This window comes from Dasypus novemcinctus, chromosome 9 (assembly GCF_030445035.2).
Source record: "Dasypus novemcinctus isolate mDasNov1 chromosome 9, mDasNov1.1.hap2, whole genome shotgun sequence".
NCBI lineage: Eukaryota > Metazoa > Chordata > Mammalia > Cingulata > Dasypodidae > Dasypus > Dasypus novemcinctus.
In genome coordinates this window covers 68141738-68162072 of record NC_080681.1, presented here as the reverse complement: position 1 = coordinate 68162072, position 20335 = coordinate 68141738, and the positions used below count along the sequence as shown (strand labels likewise).

At 39.4% G+C, this 20335-nt stretch overlaps 1 protein-coding gene across 11 annotated transcripts in view; it reads left to right on the top strand.

Moving 5' to 3' along the window:
• PATJ (PATJ crumbs cell polarity complex component) overlaps positions 1-20335 on the top strand; it is a 435722-nt gene that overhangs the window by 370443 nt on the left and 44944 nt on the right. The window contains exon 35 of one of the 11 annotated variants that reach the window (XM_058303484.2): positions 16028-16276. The exons of the other annotated variants lie outside the window; for them this stretch is intronic. Coding sequence (XP_058159467.1) covers positions 16028-16237 — 210 coding nt within the window. The 3' untranslated portion in view covers positions 16238-16276. Of the gene's footprint in view, positions 1-16027; positions 16277-20335 lie in introns of those variants that run through there. 11 annotated transcript variants of the gene reach the window in all.

Below are 20335 nucleotides of genomic sequence, written 5' to 3'. Positions count from 1 at the left end.
CTGAGTAGCCTCGGATTTATTGATTATAGGATTTTCTCTTCCTCAACCTGATTAAAGTATTGTTAAAACTTTTCTCCTGAATTCAGGATAATTTATTTCCTAAATTACCTTTCCACATTTTCCCAAACAGGTCTTCCTGAATATCAAATAAATTGAATTTTTATAAATAAAGCTACATTTGAAACAAGTCAGGGAAATTGCTTTTTAAGGAAATTCTGTCATCCAATCTTTCTTAAAGAAAAAGTAACCTTTGATTTATATTCTGTAAATAGAGGTATCTTTATAGTGTTTAAAATAAGAAAGAACTAGATTTCCCCAAGAAAGAAAAGCATTTAATCGGCATGTCTAGCCTAGCTGAATGACTTTACTCGCTGTTTGGGGCGAGGGTTTTGGTGGGGTGTTTTTGTTTTGCTTTTTTGTTTGTTTTTAATATGGTTTTGCTTGGTGGGTTGATTAGAATTCCTGAGCACGAAGCCCTTAGGTGTTTAATATTGTATTTACCTGTGCTTCTGGCTGCCCCCCAGCGGGCTTCCAGTGTGCTGTATCACCCCCAGCACCCTGGCTCGGAGGCTCTTTGCTAAATACTATGCTCTGCTTCTTCTGTTACCATGAGGCAGCCAAAAAAAAAGTTCTTTAAGAGTGTCTTGAGAGTCATAATATATAGTTCTGCCTTTTGAGACTGTAAATCCCATTGTCCTTGGAAGGATAAGCACCACTTAAAAATGAGAGATGGGACAAAGCTTTTATTTCATAACCTCAGGTACCTCATCAAAAGCTGTGAGACTCCTGAGTAATCCATAGGCATGCCTGACTTGTAGTGGAGCTGAGGAGCAGTGGGGTGGAAAGTGCTTTGACAAATAAAGCCATTGTTTACCACAGTGAAGATCTTTTTTCTCTTTTGTTAGTCCCCCAAATTTTGGGACTCTAGGATCACCTTATCTGAGATTACGATCAGGTCTCTGCTTGGTACTCTGCCTGTAGCCAGCAGGAAGTTATAGCAAGCAGAGTTGAGAGCACGTGAAAGGAAATTGTGGAGAATGTCGAAGCCCCTATCAAAAGGACCTTTGTGCTTGCCTTTACAGATCTGATTATATGATGCATCCGAAAGAGTGTATTGTGAGTTTTGGTGCCCCTTCTTGAGCATCTGCTCCAACTCTCCCAATTAGGGTTTCCGTGTATCTTTGTTCTGTGTCCAACAGATATTTTGCCATCTTCAGAAGAATTAAACCTTTGGGACCTGGTATTGACAGCACATCAGTCCTCTCTGCTATAAATAGTTTCTCTAGAGCCAAGACAGATGGTTTCTGAGATCCCAGAGGGAGATCTCACCTAGCATCCCATTGTATCTGCAGCAGGCCATCTAAACCGACCTTTTAAAATGCCAAGATAATGATGAATCTCAGTCACTTGGGAGGGTTTACAAGCACACCTGGGCCCAATCCCAAATGACTAACTTCTACTGCTGTTGTTTTAATCTTCTGATATGCTCCAGCTTCGCCTTTGGTGAATGTGGCTCTTTTGTGATTGGTTCTGTGGTTGTTCAAAGGCTGTCCTTTCCTTAATGCTGAGGATACAAAATTGAGTAAGGTAACTGTCCTTGACGAGCTCACCTGTTTGCTCAAGTCAGTTCTACGGACTTTAATATTTGTAGGGAAGTGAACTTGGCCCAGTAGTTAGGGTGTCCGTCTACCACATGGGAGGTCTGCAGTTCAAACCCCGGGCCTCCTTGACCCATGTGGAGCTGGCCCATGTGCAGTGCTGATGTGCCCAAGGAGTGCCATGCCACGCATGGGTGTCCCCCACGTAGGGGAGCCCCATGCACAAGGAGTGCTCCCCATAAGGAGAGCCGCCCAGCATGACAGAAAGTTCAGCCTGCCCAGGAATGGGGCCACACACATGGAGAGCTGACACAACAAGATGATGCAACAAAAAGAAACACAGATTCCCATGCCGCTGATGACAACAGAAGCAGACAAAGAAGAACACACAACAGATAGACACAGAGAACAGACAACCGGGGGGGGGGGGGGGGGGGGGGCGCGGGCGGGGAGGGGAAGGGGAAAGAAATAAGTTAAAAAAAATTTGTAGTCTAATATAGGGAGTCAGCCAATGAAAATTCATAATAGAGACAATTAAAGTAGGGACAGTTTTGAAAAGTAGAAAAAAGGAGAACTCTAGTATTCCTAAATTTAATTAATATAGGATTTTTAATATGTTTTATTTAAGCCAGGAAACCAAATATGGTGCATTATATATTAATTTGTATTTTTTTTTTATTTCCTTCCATCCATCAAGCTATCCTTCTTTCTTTTTTCTTTTTTCATCTTGTTTCAATTTATTTGACATCATGAGGCTGAGAAGACTTATCTATTCTCCAAATGAAAGAGCAAGGACTGTGTCCTTTTCTGATGCTGGCACCCCCTTCCTTAAGCTTCTCCCCAAATCCCTCAGTGTCTCCTTCTCAGAGTGTTTGCCTGCTGATACAAGTTGCACCAATAATCTCTGAAGAAGTAAATAGAGCTCTCTAGTGTCATTCATTGGCGCTACTTTATTAATAACATTGGAAATCCTAGAGAAGAGAAAGAAAACCTTAGGAAATAAATCTTTTATCTTTGAATATTGACAGACTTGGATTATTCTCCAGGATGCTTACCCTATGCATTTTCCTGTCTGTGAGTGTCATTGCCATAGATAGGTCTTAGACTACAGATGCTGTGTTCTATCAAAGTGAGAGGCAATGTAGCAGAGTACTGATGCTGATTCTTTGGCAGCAGCATCCCAGCTCTTCAGTTTACTAATGTGGGGCCTTGGACAAGTAACTTCAACTTTCTAAGTTAAGTCTGCTTCATTGTTTGTAAAATAGTGGTGGTAGCAATTTCATCCTTTTAGAACTGTTATGTAGATTAAGACAATGAATATAAAGCACTTTGCTCAATGCCTGTCATATACTGTTCTATTACTATTAATTATTAAACATTTTTATTAAAGGAGATCATTAACCCCCTTCATCTGTGTGTCTTTGGTATCTTACCTGCATTCTGAGAAACATATGACTTTAGTTCTAGATAATTAGATATTTGTTTTCACCATCAAACTTAAAAAAAAAATAAGATTCAGGCATTGTTCTTAACATGTAATCAATATATATCATCTCACTTAATCCTCACAACCACCCTGTAGAAGAGGCAGTAGGATTATCCTTATTTTACAGGTGAGGAAGCTAAGATGCAGGTAAGTTAGGTAACTTCTCCAAGGACATAATACTAGCCTTTAGTCCAGTTGGGGTTTAAATAGCCAACTGACTGCAAATTCATATTATTTGGGTCCTTTTTCTGGTTCTACCACTATGTACCCTCAGTATTCATCTATAGAAGGGAGTTGTCTATCTCACCCACCAGATCTTGAGCTCCTTGAGAACAACCCATTTTATTTTTCTTTTGTATCTCTAGTATACCCATAGAGTGTGTTGAACATAACATTTAGTCACTTAAAAATATACCTTCTTCTCTGTTGGAGAAAAACGGTGTTCACTGGGACACGGAGACTGATTGACCACAAACAGAAAATGCATTTATTGAGAAGCTCTCCCAACAGAGGGGGTCTGAGGAACAGACTTGAGCACCCCCACCAGCATGGCTCATTCTTGAGGGGGAGAGACGGTGTCTTCCACACATAGGCAGCTTGCTCAGTGGATCAGAATGGAGCCACAGCCTTATGACCTGGTTATCATTGCAGACCTCGAACACTCTCCATTCTCAATGTTCCATCCACCTCATTCAGTATCTCCAGTTAGTCTTGTTCCCACATGAGGAGGCTTTTGTGCTTGTTCTTATCTCTGTCTGGAGTGCTTCTCTAATCAAACTGTAGCCAGAATATCCTATTCATTTCTGGGTATGAACATGATTGAGAAGAACATTGTTGAAACCCCCTCATTTGAAGAAGAATTGAATAGACTGGGGAAAAGGACAACTGGAAGGGAGAATGATGATTTCTGCAAACATGTAAGGTTGTCTTCTTGTGGAAGAAAGACAGGAATGATTCAGGTGCTCCCAAGCAGCTCAATGAAAGATTTCACATCAGTGTAAGGAAGAACTTTCTAAATAGCAGCTGATTAAAAGTGGAATGAACTGCGATGGGATAGTAAGTGTCCCAACCTAAGAGATATTTAGGCAAAAGCCAGGCAGCCATCCAGCTTTTTTTAATTAGGGGAAAAATTTTTATATTTATAACCCTCTTTTTCAAGATATTGATAGTTTAAGAAAATTCATTCACCTTCTCTGAATGTATTCCCATCTGACAAATTTCTTAAAACCTCAACATCTTGAGTTTTTTATTTTTTTTTAACTAGAAACTAAGACTTGATTATTATGTTTTGTTTTGTAGAGGCTAGATGTTGTTATCTGATTTGGAAAGTAAAGTTAATAACTGAAAGTCCAAGTTCCTGTACTTGTGTTGTTTCCAGAGCCAGAAGATGAATTTATCTCTTTGCAACAGGAAAACAATTAGACTAGGGCATTGATTTTATTTTTATACTCTTGTTACCATCCCATTGTAAATGAGATTGGTTGATTCCTAGGATAGATTGGAGATTTTGGTTATACTTAATAGTAAAAAGGCCTGGGAATGTCAGATTCAGAATCTTGTCATTTCTCTCCAAGTTTCAAAATCTGCAGGGTTTTTTTCACTGTCTGTTTCAGTACCAATTTAAGTCGTTCTTATTAAACAGAAGGTGTGTAGGACAGGTACATTAGCAAGAAGAATCAAGGTGGAAGGAGTCTCCCATTTGGAATCTGTGGTAAAATTCATCCATCTAAAAACTGAAGTGAAGAATACCTGTCCTGAAGCTGTAGCCATGTAAATGAGGTTCTGAAGTGAACTCATTTAACCCCTCACTATGTTGCATGCTATTGCTTACCTATTACTATTTTGACAATATAAATGTAGGACTGCAGTAATTTAAACCACTGAAAACTTTTTAAAATAAGCAGGTTAGAAAGCTATTTTACATTTGATTAAGTGTCTTATTTTACTATTCCCCTTCAAATGAACTCTGCACAGCTCTTTCATGAGGAGAATGGTTTGCTTTGGTGTGTAATCCCCCAAAGCCAAGCTCCTTTTATCGTTTCAGCTTAAGTCATATATTTTTATACAAAACATCTTGTTACCTTAGTGGGTTTTTTTTTTTTAAATCAAAGCAGAGTTTGCAAACAGTTTATGAATCACACTGAAAGAATTTTAACGAATAGTACCTCTGAATTTCCAGATTTGGGCATTTCTGATCTTAAAGAATGTGACTATAAGCTAAAATACTATGCAAGCCAAGCAAATTTTACTTAAATGAAGACCAGATGGAATTATAGAGACTTATAAAATATAATACAAATATTATCCCATTTCCTTTAAAATAAATCTATACTTCACTATGAAAAATAATATTCATATTGATAAGTATTAAGTTTTTGTTAAATCAGACCTGGTAAGGGAACTCCATTTTAAGTAAATATAAAACAGTTTCTTTTCTGAGCTTGAAAAGAAAAAGCTTTTGAGTATCTTGAAATGCAAAATATTGTTATATATTCACAGCAATTTTTATATTAGCTGTTTTATTAGCTGTTTGATTTTTGTGTCATATTTTAAGTACCTGTAAGTAGTGTGCAAGTTTGCAGTCCCTGAGTTTGGGTTTTAGCATAGTTTTCATATTCCATTGCATTAAATCACACACACATGTGTGATTACACAAACACACTGATGTTATTTTTTCCTGTGTAACCAAAAGAGCCACTGTATCTGTTGTTGATTTAATACTCATGTATGTTGTCTGTAATTTATTGCCTGAGAATATTTCAGTATTCCAAAATAATAGATACTGAACATTTTCTTTCTCTTGGAGAGGTTTTTCTGGATACACATCTTCACATGTTACCCCAAGGATATTAGAATAGAGGAATAAATTGAGTTTAGAATATATAGACTATTTCTTTATTCCTTAAGTAGCAGTTTTGTATGGACTAATTAAGGTCTAACTATATTCTGGCATTCTCAGAAAACCTGTGTAGTAAATTCTATTTTATTAGTGAGCAGAGTAGAATATCCAGTTCTTAAAAACTGTGCTTTCTTTTTTTTTTTTTTTTAAATATTTATTTTTTTTTTTTTAAATTACATTAAAAAATATATATGAGGTCCCATTCAACCCCACCGCCCCCACCCCCCACTCCCCCCACAGCAACACTCTCTCCCATCATCGTTATACATCCATTGCACCTGGTAAGTTCATCTCTGAGCATCACTGTACCCCATAGTCAATGGTCCACATCATAGCCCAGACTCTCTCACATTCCATCCAGTGGGCCCTGGGGGGATCTACAGTGTCCCGTAATTGTCCGTGAAGCACTATCCAGGACAACTCTACGTCCCGAAAACGCCTCCACATCTCATCTCTTCCTCCCGTTCCCCACACCCAGCAGCCCCCATGGCTACCGTTCCCACACCCATTCCACATTTTCTCTGTGGACATTGGATTGGTTGTGTCCATTGCACACCTATGTCAAGTGAGGGCTTAGATTCCACATGGGTACTGGATGCACTCTTCCTGCTTCTAGTTGTAGACACTCTAGGCTCCATGTTGTGGTGGTTGACCTTCTTCAACTCCATGTTAGCTGAGTGGAGTAAGTCCAATAAGTCAAAGTGTAGGAGCTGAAGTCTGTTGAGGCTCTGGGCCTGGGTGTCATATTATCAGTCCAGAGATTCAAATCCCCTACATATATCTTAAACCCAGCACCAACTACAATTCCAATAAAGTAGCATGCAAGTCTTGTGAAAAGAGATCCCCTCTGAGTCCATTTCCATCACGCAGAAACACCAGCTCCAAAGAAGGGCCATCTGTCATGGCAGTGAACCCCTTCTGCCATGACCATAGAACCCGTGGGTCTCTTTATCCCTCAAAAGAACCAGTACCTGGGGTTGTATCTACCTTATCTGTCTCTTGGACTCTGTTCAGTTGTACAGAGGGGTATTCCTTCTGACAACCTCCAGACTCTTTTTTAGAGACTCACAGCCTTATAATCTCATTTCTCCTTTCCATTTCCCCCTTACATTAGGTCAAACCGCTTCCCGAAGTCATGTTATTATATGTAGACAGGTATATTCTGCTGTTCCGCATTGAATCTTTAATTCAAGGTCATTCTATAGTTGCTTCTTCAGCTGGTATGTGGTAGTGATCCCTCGGTGCCAGGGAGGCTCATCCCCGGGTGTCGTGTCCCACACTGGGGGGAATGCATCACATCTACACGCTGAGTTTGGCTGTGAGAGTGGCCACATTTGAGTAACATGCAGGCTGTCAGGAGGAAACCCCCAGGCACAATGCTACTCTAGGCCTTGTTCTTATTGCAGGTGCATAGGCTCAAAAGTGTAGCCATTAGTATCAAGGGCCCACTGTTGGGCCCTCCTTCCTTCCTGGTTCTTGCCGTTGCACCTGGAGGATTGCCGCTGCTCTCCCAGGGCCCACAACAGTGACCCCCCGGCCAGGAGCCCAGTACCCCCCCAGCTGTTGTTTTTAATTGTTTCCACTATGAGTATATATAGACATTACCATATACCCTGGGCATATGCCCTGTATAACTCCCTGTCAACCATATATATCTTGTCAATAACATCCCATATCAGTATTCCTCCCCTGCCATTGTTGAACCACTCTGTGATCCAAAACTTCCCGTAAAGTGAATCCCAACATAATGTCAGCTTCAGAAGAGTCTTAGATCACCAAAATTCATATATACAATATACAGTATTTCCCCGGATCCACCATAAAACCTTTTCCCTTCCACAGCAATAATCTTTTAACTTATTCATATCATATTTCCTGAAACTGATGTACAGATTCCGAAACTATAGTTTTCAAACAAGGTAACATTTGTGCTTACTATGTGGTCCATACTTTAGGTTGTACAGTTTTCTAAATTTTTTAGTTATCCTATGTTTTGTCTTATGGTTTTCATTATTAGTCTGTCGTCCCCTATATGTTTTTGGTGTAATATTAGCTGTTTTATATTCATCCTCGTGTACTCTCACATAACTCCTCTTTTGCCCCCTTATTTACCTTTGTTCCATCCATTGCACGTCCATTTTCCCCTCCCCCTAGGGCCCACAACGCCTGCCAATCTAATGCCCTGGGAGCCGTCCTTTCTCACGAGAGATACAGTTCTCTCTATTCGACGGCATTAGTCTTCCCCAGGATATGGGTCCACCCCACCCAATGGTAGAACCCACCTTGGCAAAATGAGCCTTCAGCTATTCCCTCCGGAGTCCGTCCCGCATCAGACCATACCCCCTGAGCGTCCTAACCAGGTAACCCTCCTACTTATACTTTGATACGTTTTACTCAACATTTAGTTCTCAACGAACTTCTGGCACTCTCCCATGTTTGTGTGTTGCCCCTCCCTCCCACCTATTTCTTGGACCATATTACCCCTCTTCCCATCCCCAGCCCCCCTCAAACCCAGAAAACCCCACCCGAAGGTAACCCCTTGCCCCCATTTTGTCCCTTCTTTGTGCTCATACTTACCCCCAGCTCATCACAGATTCCACCCCTACAGACATTAACTCACATCCTTCCTCCACCCCCCGATTTCCAGTAAGCCACTTTTCCAGACTCTAGCTCTCTGAGGCAGTTAACTTATTTCATATCATTGAGGTCATATAGTATTTGTCCTTCAATGCCTGGGTTGCTTCACTCAACATAAGATTCTCAAGGTTCATCCATGTTATCACGTGCGATTGTAGTGTATTGGTTCTTACAGCTGAGTAGTATTCCATTGTGTGTATATACCACATTTTATTGATCCACTCATCTGTTGATGGACTTTTGGATTGATTCCAACTTTTGGCGATGGTGAACAATGCTGCTATGAACATTGGTGTACATATATCGGTTTGTGTCCTTGTTTTCAGATCTGATGGGTATATACCCAGCAGTGGTATTGCTGGGTCATATGGCAAATCTATGGATAATTTTTTGAGAAACTGCCAAACTGTCCTCCAGAATGGTTGGATCCTTCTGCATTCCCACCAGCAATGGATGAGTGTTCCCCTTTCTTCACATCCTCTCCAGCATTTGTATTCTACTGTTTTTTTCATGGCTGCCAATCTTATGGGAGTAAGATGGTATCTCATTGTAGTTTTGATTTGCATTTCCCTGATAGCTAGGGATTTGGAGCATTTTTTCATGTGCTTTTTAGCCATTTGTATTTCTTCTTTGGAGAAGTTTCTGTTTAAATCTTTTTCCCATTTTTTAAATGGGTTGTTTATCTTTTTGTTTTCGAGATATATGAGTTCTTTATATATGCAAGTTATAAGTCTCTTATCAGATATATGGTTGCCAAATATTTTCTCCCATTGTGTGGGTTCCCTTTTTACTTTCTTGACAAACTCCTTTGAGGTGCAGAAGGCTTTAATTTTGAGGTAGTCCCATTTATCTATTTGTTCTTTTGCTGCTCGTGCTTTTGGTGTGATATTCATGAAGCCATTTCCTATTACAAGGTCCTGTAGATGTTTCCCTACACTGCTTTCTAAGGTTTTTATGGTCTTGGCTCTTATATTTAGGTCTTTGATCCATCTTGAGTTGATCTTTGTATAAGGTGTGAGATGGTAATCCTCTTTCATTCTTCTACATATGGCTATCCAGTTCTCCAGGCACCATTTGTTGAATAGGCCATTCTCTCCCAGTTGAGAGGGTTTGGTGGCTTTATCGAACATTATATGGCTATATACATGAGGTTCTATATCTGAACTTTCAATTCGATTCCATTGGTCTGTGTGTCTCTCCTTATGCCAGTACCATGCTGTTTTCACTACTGTAGCTTTGTAGTATGTTTTGAAGTCAGGAAGTGTGATTCCTCCTATTTCGTTTTTCTTTTTTAATATGTCTTTGGCTATTCGGGGCCTCTTTTTATTCCAAATAAATTTCATAGTTAGTTTTTCTAGTTCCTTAAAGAAGGCTGTGTTGATTTTTATTGGGATTGCATTGAATGTGTAGATCAGTTTTGGTAGGATAGACATCTTAATAATATTCCGTCTTCCTATCCATGAACAGGGAATATTCTTCCATTTATTTAGGTCTTCTTTGATTTCCTTGAACAATCTTGTATAGTTCTCGATGTATAAGTTTTTTACCTCTTTAGTTAAATTTATTCCTAAGTATTTGATTTTTTTATTTACTATTGTGAATGGTATTTGTTTCTTGATTTCCTCCTGATCTTGCTCATTATTGGTGTATAGAAATGCTACTGATTTTTGCGCATTGATCTTATAACCTGCGACTTTGCTAAACTCATTTATGAGTTCTAGGAGCTTTGTTGTAGATCTCTCAGGGTTTTCTATATATAGGATCATGTCATCTGCAAATAATGAAATTTTGACTTCTTCCCTTCCAATTTGAATGCCTTTTATATCTGGTTCTTGTCTCAGTGCTCGAGCCAGTACTTCCAAGACAATGTTAAATAGGAGCGGAGACAATGGGCATCCTTGTCTTGTTCCTGATTTTAGAGGGAAGGATTTCAGGATTTCGCCATTGTAAACAATGTTGGCTTTAGGTTTTTCATATATACTCTTTATCATGTTCAAAAAGTTTCCTTGTATTCCGATCTTTTGGAGTGTTTTTATCAGGAAGGGGTGCTGTATTTTGTCAAATGCCTTTTCTGCATCTATAGATATAATCATGTGGTTTTTTTCTCTCAATCTGTTTATATGGTGTATTACATTGATTGATTTTCTTATGTTGAACCATCCTTGCATACCTGGAATAAATCCCACTTGGTCATGGTGTATAATTCGTTTAATGTGTTGTTGAATACGATTAGCAAGTATTTTGTTAAAAACTGTGCTTTCAAGTCTGATTGACAAGTTCCTTTTACAGTTGTTCATCTCCCTTGTTCTGCTTTAGCCCCTCAAGTTTTCTGAACGAGAACAATTACCTGTTCAAGTAAAACTACATCAATTTGACAAATACTGTATTTCTTCCAAAGTAATAATCTTTTATTGTGCTACATTGTGGGAAAGCAGTGCATTAAATGTACACATGACTATGAGATGCATCTAAATTATAAAACTTAAAATGAGAAAAAAATTTCATCTTAGAATAAAGGAAATATGGTATTTATTGACTACAGTCTGCCTCAGGATCTGATGTTCTTAGGAGATATTGATATTAAGTAACTTCTTAATCTTTTGTTTCTTGTCATCAATGAGGTAATGCTGAATATCATTTGCATCGAAGAAGGGAAAAGTTCTTGGTCTGGGGAGGTGGGAAAGATTGGCAAGTTTACAGCTTATCTTAAATCATCTTTGCATTTTACTTCCATAATTGTTTCCAAAAAATACAGATTTACAAAACACATTAAGATATCAACATAACAGCACACGCCACAATAGGGAAAATGCATTTCAAGTTCTGCATCCTTGGGTTCACTCACTGCCCCACTGTGGCGAGAACAGTGGAGAGCTGCCTTCGTTGGTATGAGTCCTGCCATCTCTACTATTCTGCTCTTCCCAGATTACTTGAACCTGAGCCAGCCCATTGACTTGTTGTGACCAATAGTGGTGAAAGTGGCATTGTGTGACTTCCAAGTCTTGATGTCTAGGGATCTTATAGCTTCCGGCTCTTACCTTTTGGAGCACTGCCACCTTGTGAACAAGCCTGGAATGGCCCCCTGGAGGATGAGATGCCGTGTGAAGACACTGCGTGGAAGGAGGGAGGCCCAGCCATCCCAGCTGAGCTCTAGACGTTAGACAAAGGTCCCCTGGGATAGAAACCCCCAGACCATCTCACTATAGATGTATGTGAGAGCCTAACTGCCGTGACATAGAGCAGAAGAGCTGCCTAGCAGAGACCAGTTCAAATCACCAACCCCAGAATTATAAACAAATAAATGAGTATTTGTTGTTTTAAACCACTAAGCATTGCAGTGCCAGAGATAGCTGAAATCTGCCTGCCCCACTGCCAGCCCACAGATATTTCTCTTTTTTTTTTTAAGATTTATTTATTTATCTGCCCACCACCACCACCACCACCGTTGTCTGCTCACTGTGTGTCCTTCTTTGTCCACCGCTTGCACCCTCAGCAGCACTGGGAAACTGTGTGTCTTTTTTGTTGCGTCATCTTGCTGCATCAGCTCTCCATGTGTGCAGCACCACTCCTGGGCAGACTGCACTTTTTTCACACGGGGCGGCTCTCCTTGCAGGGTGCACTCCTTGTGCGTGGGGCACCCCACACAGGGGCGCCCCTGTGTGGCAGGGCACTCCATGCTCATGGCACTGCACATGGGCCAGCTCACCACACGGGTCAGGAGGCCCTGGGTATCGAACCCTGGACCCTCTCATTTGGTAGGCAGATGCTCTATTAGTTGAACCACGTCTGCTTCCCCAGATATTTTCGCTCTACCTGTGGAAGTTAGGATTCTTCTGGCCTGCCATTAGAAGGTGGTCTTATTTCCTAGGAGAACCTGAGCATCTGCTGTAAAACAGCGACTTTCTTAGCTTCACTTTGAACAATATTTAGGATTATAGAGGTCCAGAATTTTAGAGTTGGAATGACTTTATAGTTCAACTCTGCTTTATTGATAATTTGAGTATCAGGAACAGAGTGAGACAGTTGTTTAGCTGCAGAACTGTCAGAAAATTTAACTCCTCATACTCCCAGTCCTGATGTCCTCTCTTCCAAACCCTACTGTACATTTTTGTCAAATATCATACTAATTGAGTTATAATATGGAAGTTTGGTTTTTAAAGAATTTGGTCACAAATCATTTGGGATGGAAAAGATTCATGTTTTAAGAGCACTCATCCCTTAATTGTAAGTTACAGTTTGGAGCCTATCACTTTTGCTAAGAGTAAGATAGACTTTAAAAATTTTAACTTGGCACTTTCTTTTTAAACTCTGTAACTGCCACATACATCACAAATCAGTAACTTGATACATGTACATGTGTTTTCCAGTGTGAGTTGAATGTAGTTTTCATTTGCACAGCAGTGGCCTGAAGATTTTACTATACCAACCGTGTTATCACACCTCACTGATTTGGCCCTCCTGCTGAGAAAATGGTCTACTATTTAGAAGACATGTCTGTTGTTATAATTTGTGAGTAGTGACAGCCATAGAGGAGAACTTTATTAAATGGTGTTTAAAAGTAGTAGTATTCCCTAAGACCGCAGATTGGCTCCATGGTTTCTTTCAGAGAAAAGAAAATGCCATTTCATATGCAATATCTTTAATATTTCCTTTGATCTTCTTGGGTATTTTTTGGTAGGAGGGATTTTTTTCCTCAAAACAGGGAGTAAAAGTCATAACACTCTTTTTGGATCATTGGTAAATATATTTTCCATGTAAATGTAAAAGTTAAACTTTTTTGTAGTTAAAATGTCTCAGGATTTTTTAAGGGGGTGGAGTTTTTACGAGTATGGCAAAGATTGGGTTTTAGTCTGGAATGAGCCAAATTAAGTAAATATGCCTGTAAACAGTAAAATTAAGGCACCTACAGCATAATCCTTTATTATAATATCCCTAATGTAATTGTTTATCAAAGTTTTGTCCTAAAATGCTTATAAAACAATTCACTGAATGTTTAGAAATGTAAAATATAAAATCTCATTCTGTTAAAATAGCTCACCCACAAAAGGGTGATTATTAATATCCCTCAGTCCACAGGAGACCCTTAGTTAATTTTTCTAACACATGGCTTCTTTAAGTGTTATGGGCCTATTGTGACAACAATAAAATTGCCTTTTGCTGAATGATTGGTGTGTTTATGAGTTACTTTATCTACTTGTTGGCAGCTTGAACAGTAAAGAAAATGGTGATTGATGGACTGAGTATCTAATAACTTTGACTCTGTCTAAGGATACACTATTGCATGTTGTGAAATTCTTTTTCAGCAATTCAGAGTTTAAATCCCTCTGGAGGAATTTGGGATTTTTGTGGGGCTCAGTGATAATTAAGTCCCTCATACTTGGCTCCTTTAAATTGCTCTCTGAGCTAAAATAAATCCTCTGGAAATTCAGATGGATTTAACATCCATTTGTGAAGGATATTTGGGTTGTGTGTCATTAATACTTTACCATTAGAGGCTTGGTTGAGTTAGGGTAAGGTTATGGCATATATTAGCCCTTCCAGCCTCCTCTTTCTGGGTCATTTTGATTCCCTTTTCTATATCCAACAAATTTCTTGATAATCATTAACAAACATTTATTGAGTGCTTACTCTGAGTCAGGCAACAGAATGCAAAGATGAGGTGGAAGCAGCCTCTGTCTGGAAGTATTCCATTGAAAATGGGAAGTGGTACAGAACACAGATCCATGAACAAGCAAATATGACACTCTGATAAGTTCAACAGCTTTAAGATATAGTGGTAATCCAAAGTAAGGGTTGAGCAACTCCACCCAGGGGAGAGGGTCAGAGAAGGTTTCATAGAAGGGGTGGCATTTGGCTGGCCCAAGTAAAATTTTATTAAAAAATGAGGTGGAAATGAGCACTTAAGGCAGATCAAAAAGGTTATGACCTTCGAGGGCTATATGTATGTTGTGTGTATACTATATGTGTATATGTAGAATATCTCTGTAAAATACTTAAGAAACAGTACTGTTTGTTTCTTGTGGGGGAAATTAGGTGACTGAGGGACAAGTGCCTATTTTTCAGTGTATACCATTTTGAGTTTGCTACCATATACATATCTTATTATATTTAAAAATAATTTGTTACTCCTTCAGAAATGGAGTCATTAAGACAGCAATCCCTTAAACATATGATGAATTAGTGTCATTCTTCTTCCTGGGAGCCTTTATTTTTTTAATGTTTTCTTGAATTTTGGAATAAAGTAGTTTCTCTCAGTTTCAGACATGAAGAGGTGAGGGAACAGTTTTTAAGTAGAGGACCCTTCCCACATCTCTGAAATCCTGCCTGTGATTAGATTAGATCTGATTAGAGCAAACCAATTTTTAAGAGATTCTCAAACTCACTAATCAAATTTTTCTCTAGCCCGAGACTTGATAACCCAAATGAGTAACTAAGAGTATCCATGGGGAAATTGTTCTTCTTGTCTGAGGCAGTAGGTAAACAGATCATCTTACTTAAATATCTGCTATCCCACTGAAAATCATACAACTGTTAGGAGAAAATTACCTTTTGATTATGTGTCATGCATTGTCTTCTCCGAATAGTTCTGAGCTCAATGCCAGAAGAAATTAATCTGTTTTCTTGAGATGAGCCACTTTTTATTTTGAACGTCAGTTTATCTCGTTTGTTTTTTAATATCCTTTCCCATAGGAAAAAAAAATTCAGCTGATAGTATGAGTACAGAGAAACAGGACTGAAAAGATGAAAAAAGGAAAGACAGAGAGAGACAAGAATAAAAATTGGACTTAAATGAGAGCTTCTGCATTGGAATGGGAGAGAGCCTACCCGTCATGCTTTGTGTAGTGCGACCGCCTAATCATGTACCAATACTAGCTAGGGAAATCCTTAGATTTTCACCTCACCTCATTAAGGCAAAGGCTTAGATTTCCACTTCCACAAGTCTTCCTTTTGCTCACCCTCTATAAAATGATCAGCTTTTGTCTCAAGGGTTATGCTGTAGAGTTGAGGAGACAATATTTTATCAGAATTGGTACCATATGGAAAATCCCAAGTTAGCTTTTGTACAAGTGCAAAATGAAATATTCAAAACACATGAGAATCTTGCTAAATTGGTGAGAACACAGGCTTTGGTGCTAAACAGTCCTGCATTGGAATTCAATCTCTCCTATTTAGAAACTGCAAAGAGCAGGTCAAGTCTAAACTTTTCTGAGCTTCAGTTTCCTCAACTGTAAATAGGACTAATAACATTGATCTTTCTTGGTTGTTATGACAATTAAATGGCATAAATGGTAAGTATGTAGTGTCTTTGATGCATATATGTTAAATGAGAATGAACATGTGTTATTGAAAATAGCACTTATTGCTCTCTTGCCATATGCTGACACCATAATAAAATCTTATATGTAGACGGTATTGTTAAAAATGAAGAAACTGAAGCCCACGAAGTTAACCTTCTTCCCAAAAGTCCACAATCAGCAAATAGGAGAGCCAGGATTTGGACTGAGGAAATCTGACTCTGGAGACCTAGCTCACAATCATTCGCCTCAGTGGCCTTTCCTCAGAGGAAGACAGCAACCCACCCATGGGAAAATGATTGATAGACTGCTTCTGAAATAGATGAGGTTTGGAAGTCCTTGACATTGATGGATAAACAGGAATCATTGAGGTATTCTTGAATGGACAAATGGTATTTAAATGTGCAGAGATAAGAAGGAAGGGCTGGTGGAGAGAAGGCACTTGGTTATGCCAAGGAGCAGCTTTGCTTGAATAGCCCAAGAGCATTAATATGTAGGAGGATATCCAAAGAGGAGGTAAATATCATTTACATAATCAACTCCAAAATTATTATTTCAAATAATAAAGGTCAATCTTTCATTAATGCCCATTCTATCATCTAATCACAATCCTTTTTTTTACTATTTTACTTTTTTATTATTCTCTCCTACCATAAAAACTACACAAGTTTTTAAAAATAAATTAAATCCATTTCTTTTTTCAAATCATCAGCCCTCATTTAGAATTTAGTTGTTGGTCCCACCACTCACATCTTATCACTCCACTTACTACAGCCGCCCAGAACCACAGCTTCATAGAACATTTTAGCATCCCAGAGCATATGGGAGGAAATCTGGCATTTTTCTATTGACTTGTCAGAATATCTCATGTTTTCTTGTACTTCACTGATAACTTTAAGAAAAATTTCAGCAGTAGTCAAGCAAAAGGAAAAAAGATAAATGGAAGGTTTTTCATTGAAAGACTCATAAACCCAAAAGAGATCATTGGCAGTAAATTGGAATTTATTTGAGACTATTAGTGTTATTTTTCCTTTGTATATGATAGTTCATTGAGCACCCAGAAAGTATCTTAGCCTTTTGCATTCAGGCTACTTTTATGAGCTAAAAACTCCATAGGGTCTTTCTCTTTCTTTTTATTTTATTTTTTCTTAATTAGGGAGATGGTAGGTTTACAAAACAATCATACATATAACATAGGATTCCCATACACCAACCCACTACCAACTTTTTGCATTGGTATGGTACCTTTCTTACAATTGATGATAGGCCTTCTTTATAATTGCATTTTTTTTTTAACAGTAGTTACCTTGTTACAATTGATAAAAGATTGTTAAAATGATACTATTAACTATCATCCATAGTTTACATTAGGTGTATTTTTCCCATATTACCACCTAGTATTAACATCTTGTATTAGTGTCACACATTTGTTATAATTCATCAATATATAATTATGCTTGTACTATTAACTATAGTCTGTCATCTATGGTAGGGTTCACTGTGTTATATAGTCTTGTATCTTTAAACTTTTACTCTAGTGTCATATATGAACTGAAATTTTCCCTCTTAACCGTGTCACCTATATAATTCGAAACCTTTACAATCAACCTAAATAGAAATTCTGTATAAATTAAGCATCAACCCTCCTTTATCTAAACCCGATCTATCTCCTGGTAGACTATAATCCAGATTCTAACTCTATGAATGTGCTTATTATAACAACAATGAGATCATACTGTATTTGTCCTTTCCTGTCTGGCTTATTTCACTAAGCATAATGCCTTCAAGGTTCATCCATGGGAAGTGGATTTGGCCCAATGGATAGGGCACCGCCTACCACATGGGAGGTCCAAGGTTCAAACCCAGGGCCTCCTGACCCGTGTAATGAGCTGGCCCACGCACAGTGCTCATTCACGCAAGGAGTGCCATGCCATGCAGGGGTGTCTCCCGCGTAGAGAAGCCCCATGTGCAAGGAGTGCGCTCCGTAAGGAGAGCCGCCTAGCACAAAAAAAGTGCAGCCTGCCCAGGAATGGCACTGCACACACGGAGAGGTGACGCGGCAAGATGGTGCGACACAACGAGACACAGATTCTGGGTGCCACTGATAAGAATACAAGTGGATACAGAAGAACACACAGCGAATGGACACAGAGAGCAGAAAACTGGGGGCGGGGGAAGGGCGGGGAGAGAAATTTTTTTAAAAAGTTCATCCATGTTGTCATATGCATCCTTTTACAGCTGAATAATATTCTATCATATGTATATACCATTTTGTTTATCCATTCATCAACTGATGGACATTTGGGTTGCTTCCATCTTTTGGCAATTATGAATAATGCTGCTGTGAACATCAGTCTGCAAATATCTATTTGAATCCCTACTTTGGATTCTTCTGGGTGTATATACCTAGTAGTGTGATTGCTGGGTTACTCTATACTTAACTTTTTGGGTCACCACCAAACTGTCTTCCATAGTGACTGCACCATTTTCCATTCCCACCAGCAATGAATGAGTGTTCCTGTTTCTTTTTTTTTTTTTTTTAAGATTGATTTATTTATTTAATTCCCCTCCCTCCCCCGGTTGTCTGTTCTCTGTGTCTATTTGCTGCGTCTTGTTTCTTTGTCCGCTTCTGTTGTCGTCAGCGGCACGGGAAGTGTGGGCGGCGCCATTCCTGGGCAGGCTGCACTTTCTTTCGCGCTGGGCCACTCTCCTTACGGGGCACACTCCTTGCGCGTGGGGCTCCCCTACGCAGGGGACATCCTGTGTGGCAGGGCACTCCTTGCACGCATCAGCACTGCGCATGGGCCAGCTCCACACGGGTCAAGGAGGCCCGGGGTTTGAACCGCGGACCTCCCATGTGGTAGACGGACGCCCTAACCACTGGGCCAAGTCCGTTTCCCATGTTCCTGTTTCTTGATATCCTCTCCAACACTTGTAGTTTTCTGGGTTTTTTTCTTAATAGTAGCCATTCTAGTAGATGTGAAATAACGTCTCAATGTAGTTTTGATTTGCACTTCCCTAATGGTAATGATGTTGAGATTCTTTTCATGTGTTTATGAGCAATTTCTATATCCCTCTTTAGAGAAATGTCCATTCAGGTCTTTTGCCCATTTTTAATTGGGTTTTTTTCTTTTTTATTGTTTATATATTCTGGATATTAAACCCTTATCAGATATGTGGTTTCTCCCATTGTCTTTCTCTTTCTTTTGAGAATGAATGGACAGAAATTTCCCTCTTGGCTTTGGTAAAGGAACTTATACTAAAAATTAAACCCTGTAAACCATGCATAGTATGAATTCAGTCTGTGCTTCCCCCAATCCAGTGACAGTGGGGGGTGTTTGACCACCAAATTTTGAAATCCAGCATTACACAGGCTGCTACCAGGAGCGTGCCTTAGTTTCTATCTGCACTGCCTTAATGCAAATGACCCTCAGTAGAAACTGGGGATCAATTCAAAAGTACTGACCCAGCAAGTTTCATCAAAATCATTCCCTTAAAACAGTTCAGAGAAACAAACTCTTGGCAGTGTAAATACTCTGTGGATCTGGAAACTTCATAAGTCAGCATTAAAACAAAGAATGGTCTAAAATCTGTTGCCGGTACAGAATCTGAAGTGTAAATTGTCTGGATCAAGGAACCCTTCCTGGCTCTTGAGGGCTGCCTCTCTAATCACTACAATAAAGAACATTTCCAAACTGCAGGGCATTAAAATGTAAAGATATTTGGAATCCAGCTATCTGGTTATAGTCCTCTATTTTCTTTTGTTGCTTCTCTCCTCTGGAATTTGTATAGGGACCCCCTACCACTACCACCTTTTGTTGAAGGAACTAAACTTGTTGTTGTATTTCCTATCTTGTTTGTTATATTTTTGCAAGAAATATTTCATTTCTTTATTTGCTTCATGGCAACTTAATTCTTAACTCTGAAGCTCCAGACTTCTATACTAAGAGGAAATCCAACCTCAGTGATTCTGATGGCTCATTAACTCCCACAGTTCCAGTTCCTTAATAAAGCACCCAGACAGTAAGAAAGCCTCTATGGTCATTGTCATGAGTCTGTCCTGATCATCGTCAAGGCCATCCTTGCCCAAGCCTACATGGTCTCTTCAAGTCTGGAAGTCCTACTACTTCCAGGCTCCAGTGCTTGGACACAGGACTTCTTTCAAGGCTGGAATCCACCATGCCTAGGGGCTGCCCTAAAAGCTTTACCCTTGGCCATTGCCTTGCCTGTAGGGTCTTGCAATGAGCATGAGTATGTGTGTGTGAGCATGTGCGTGTGTGTGTTGCAAGTGGGATGTCCATATATGGCTCAAATCCTTCTCAAGGGACCCACGTAACTGTTTCCAGTCTCCACTCAAAAGCACTTTCCCTCTCCCAGCAGCCTTCCAGAACACCTGTCATAATCCATTCAATGTCCTCTT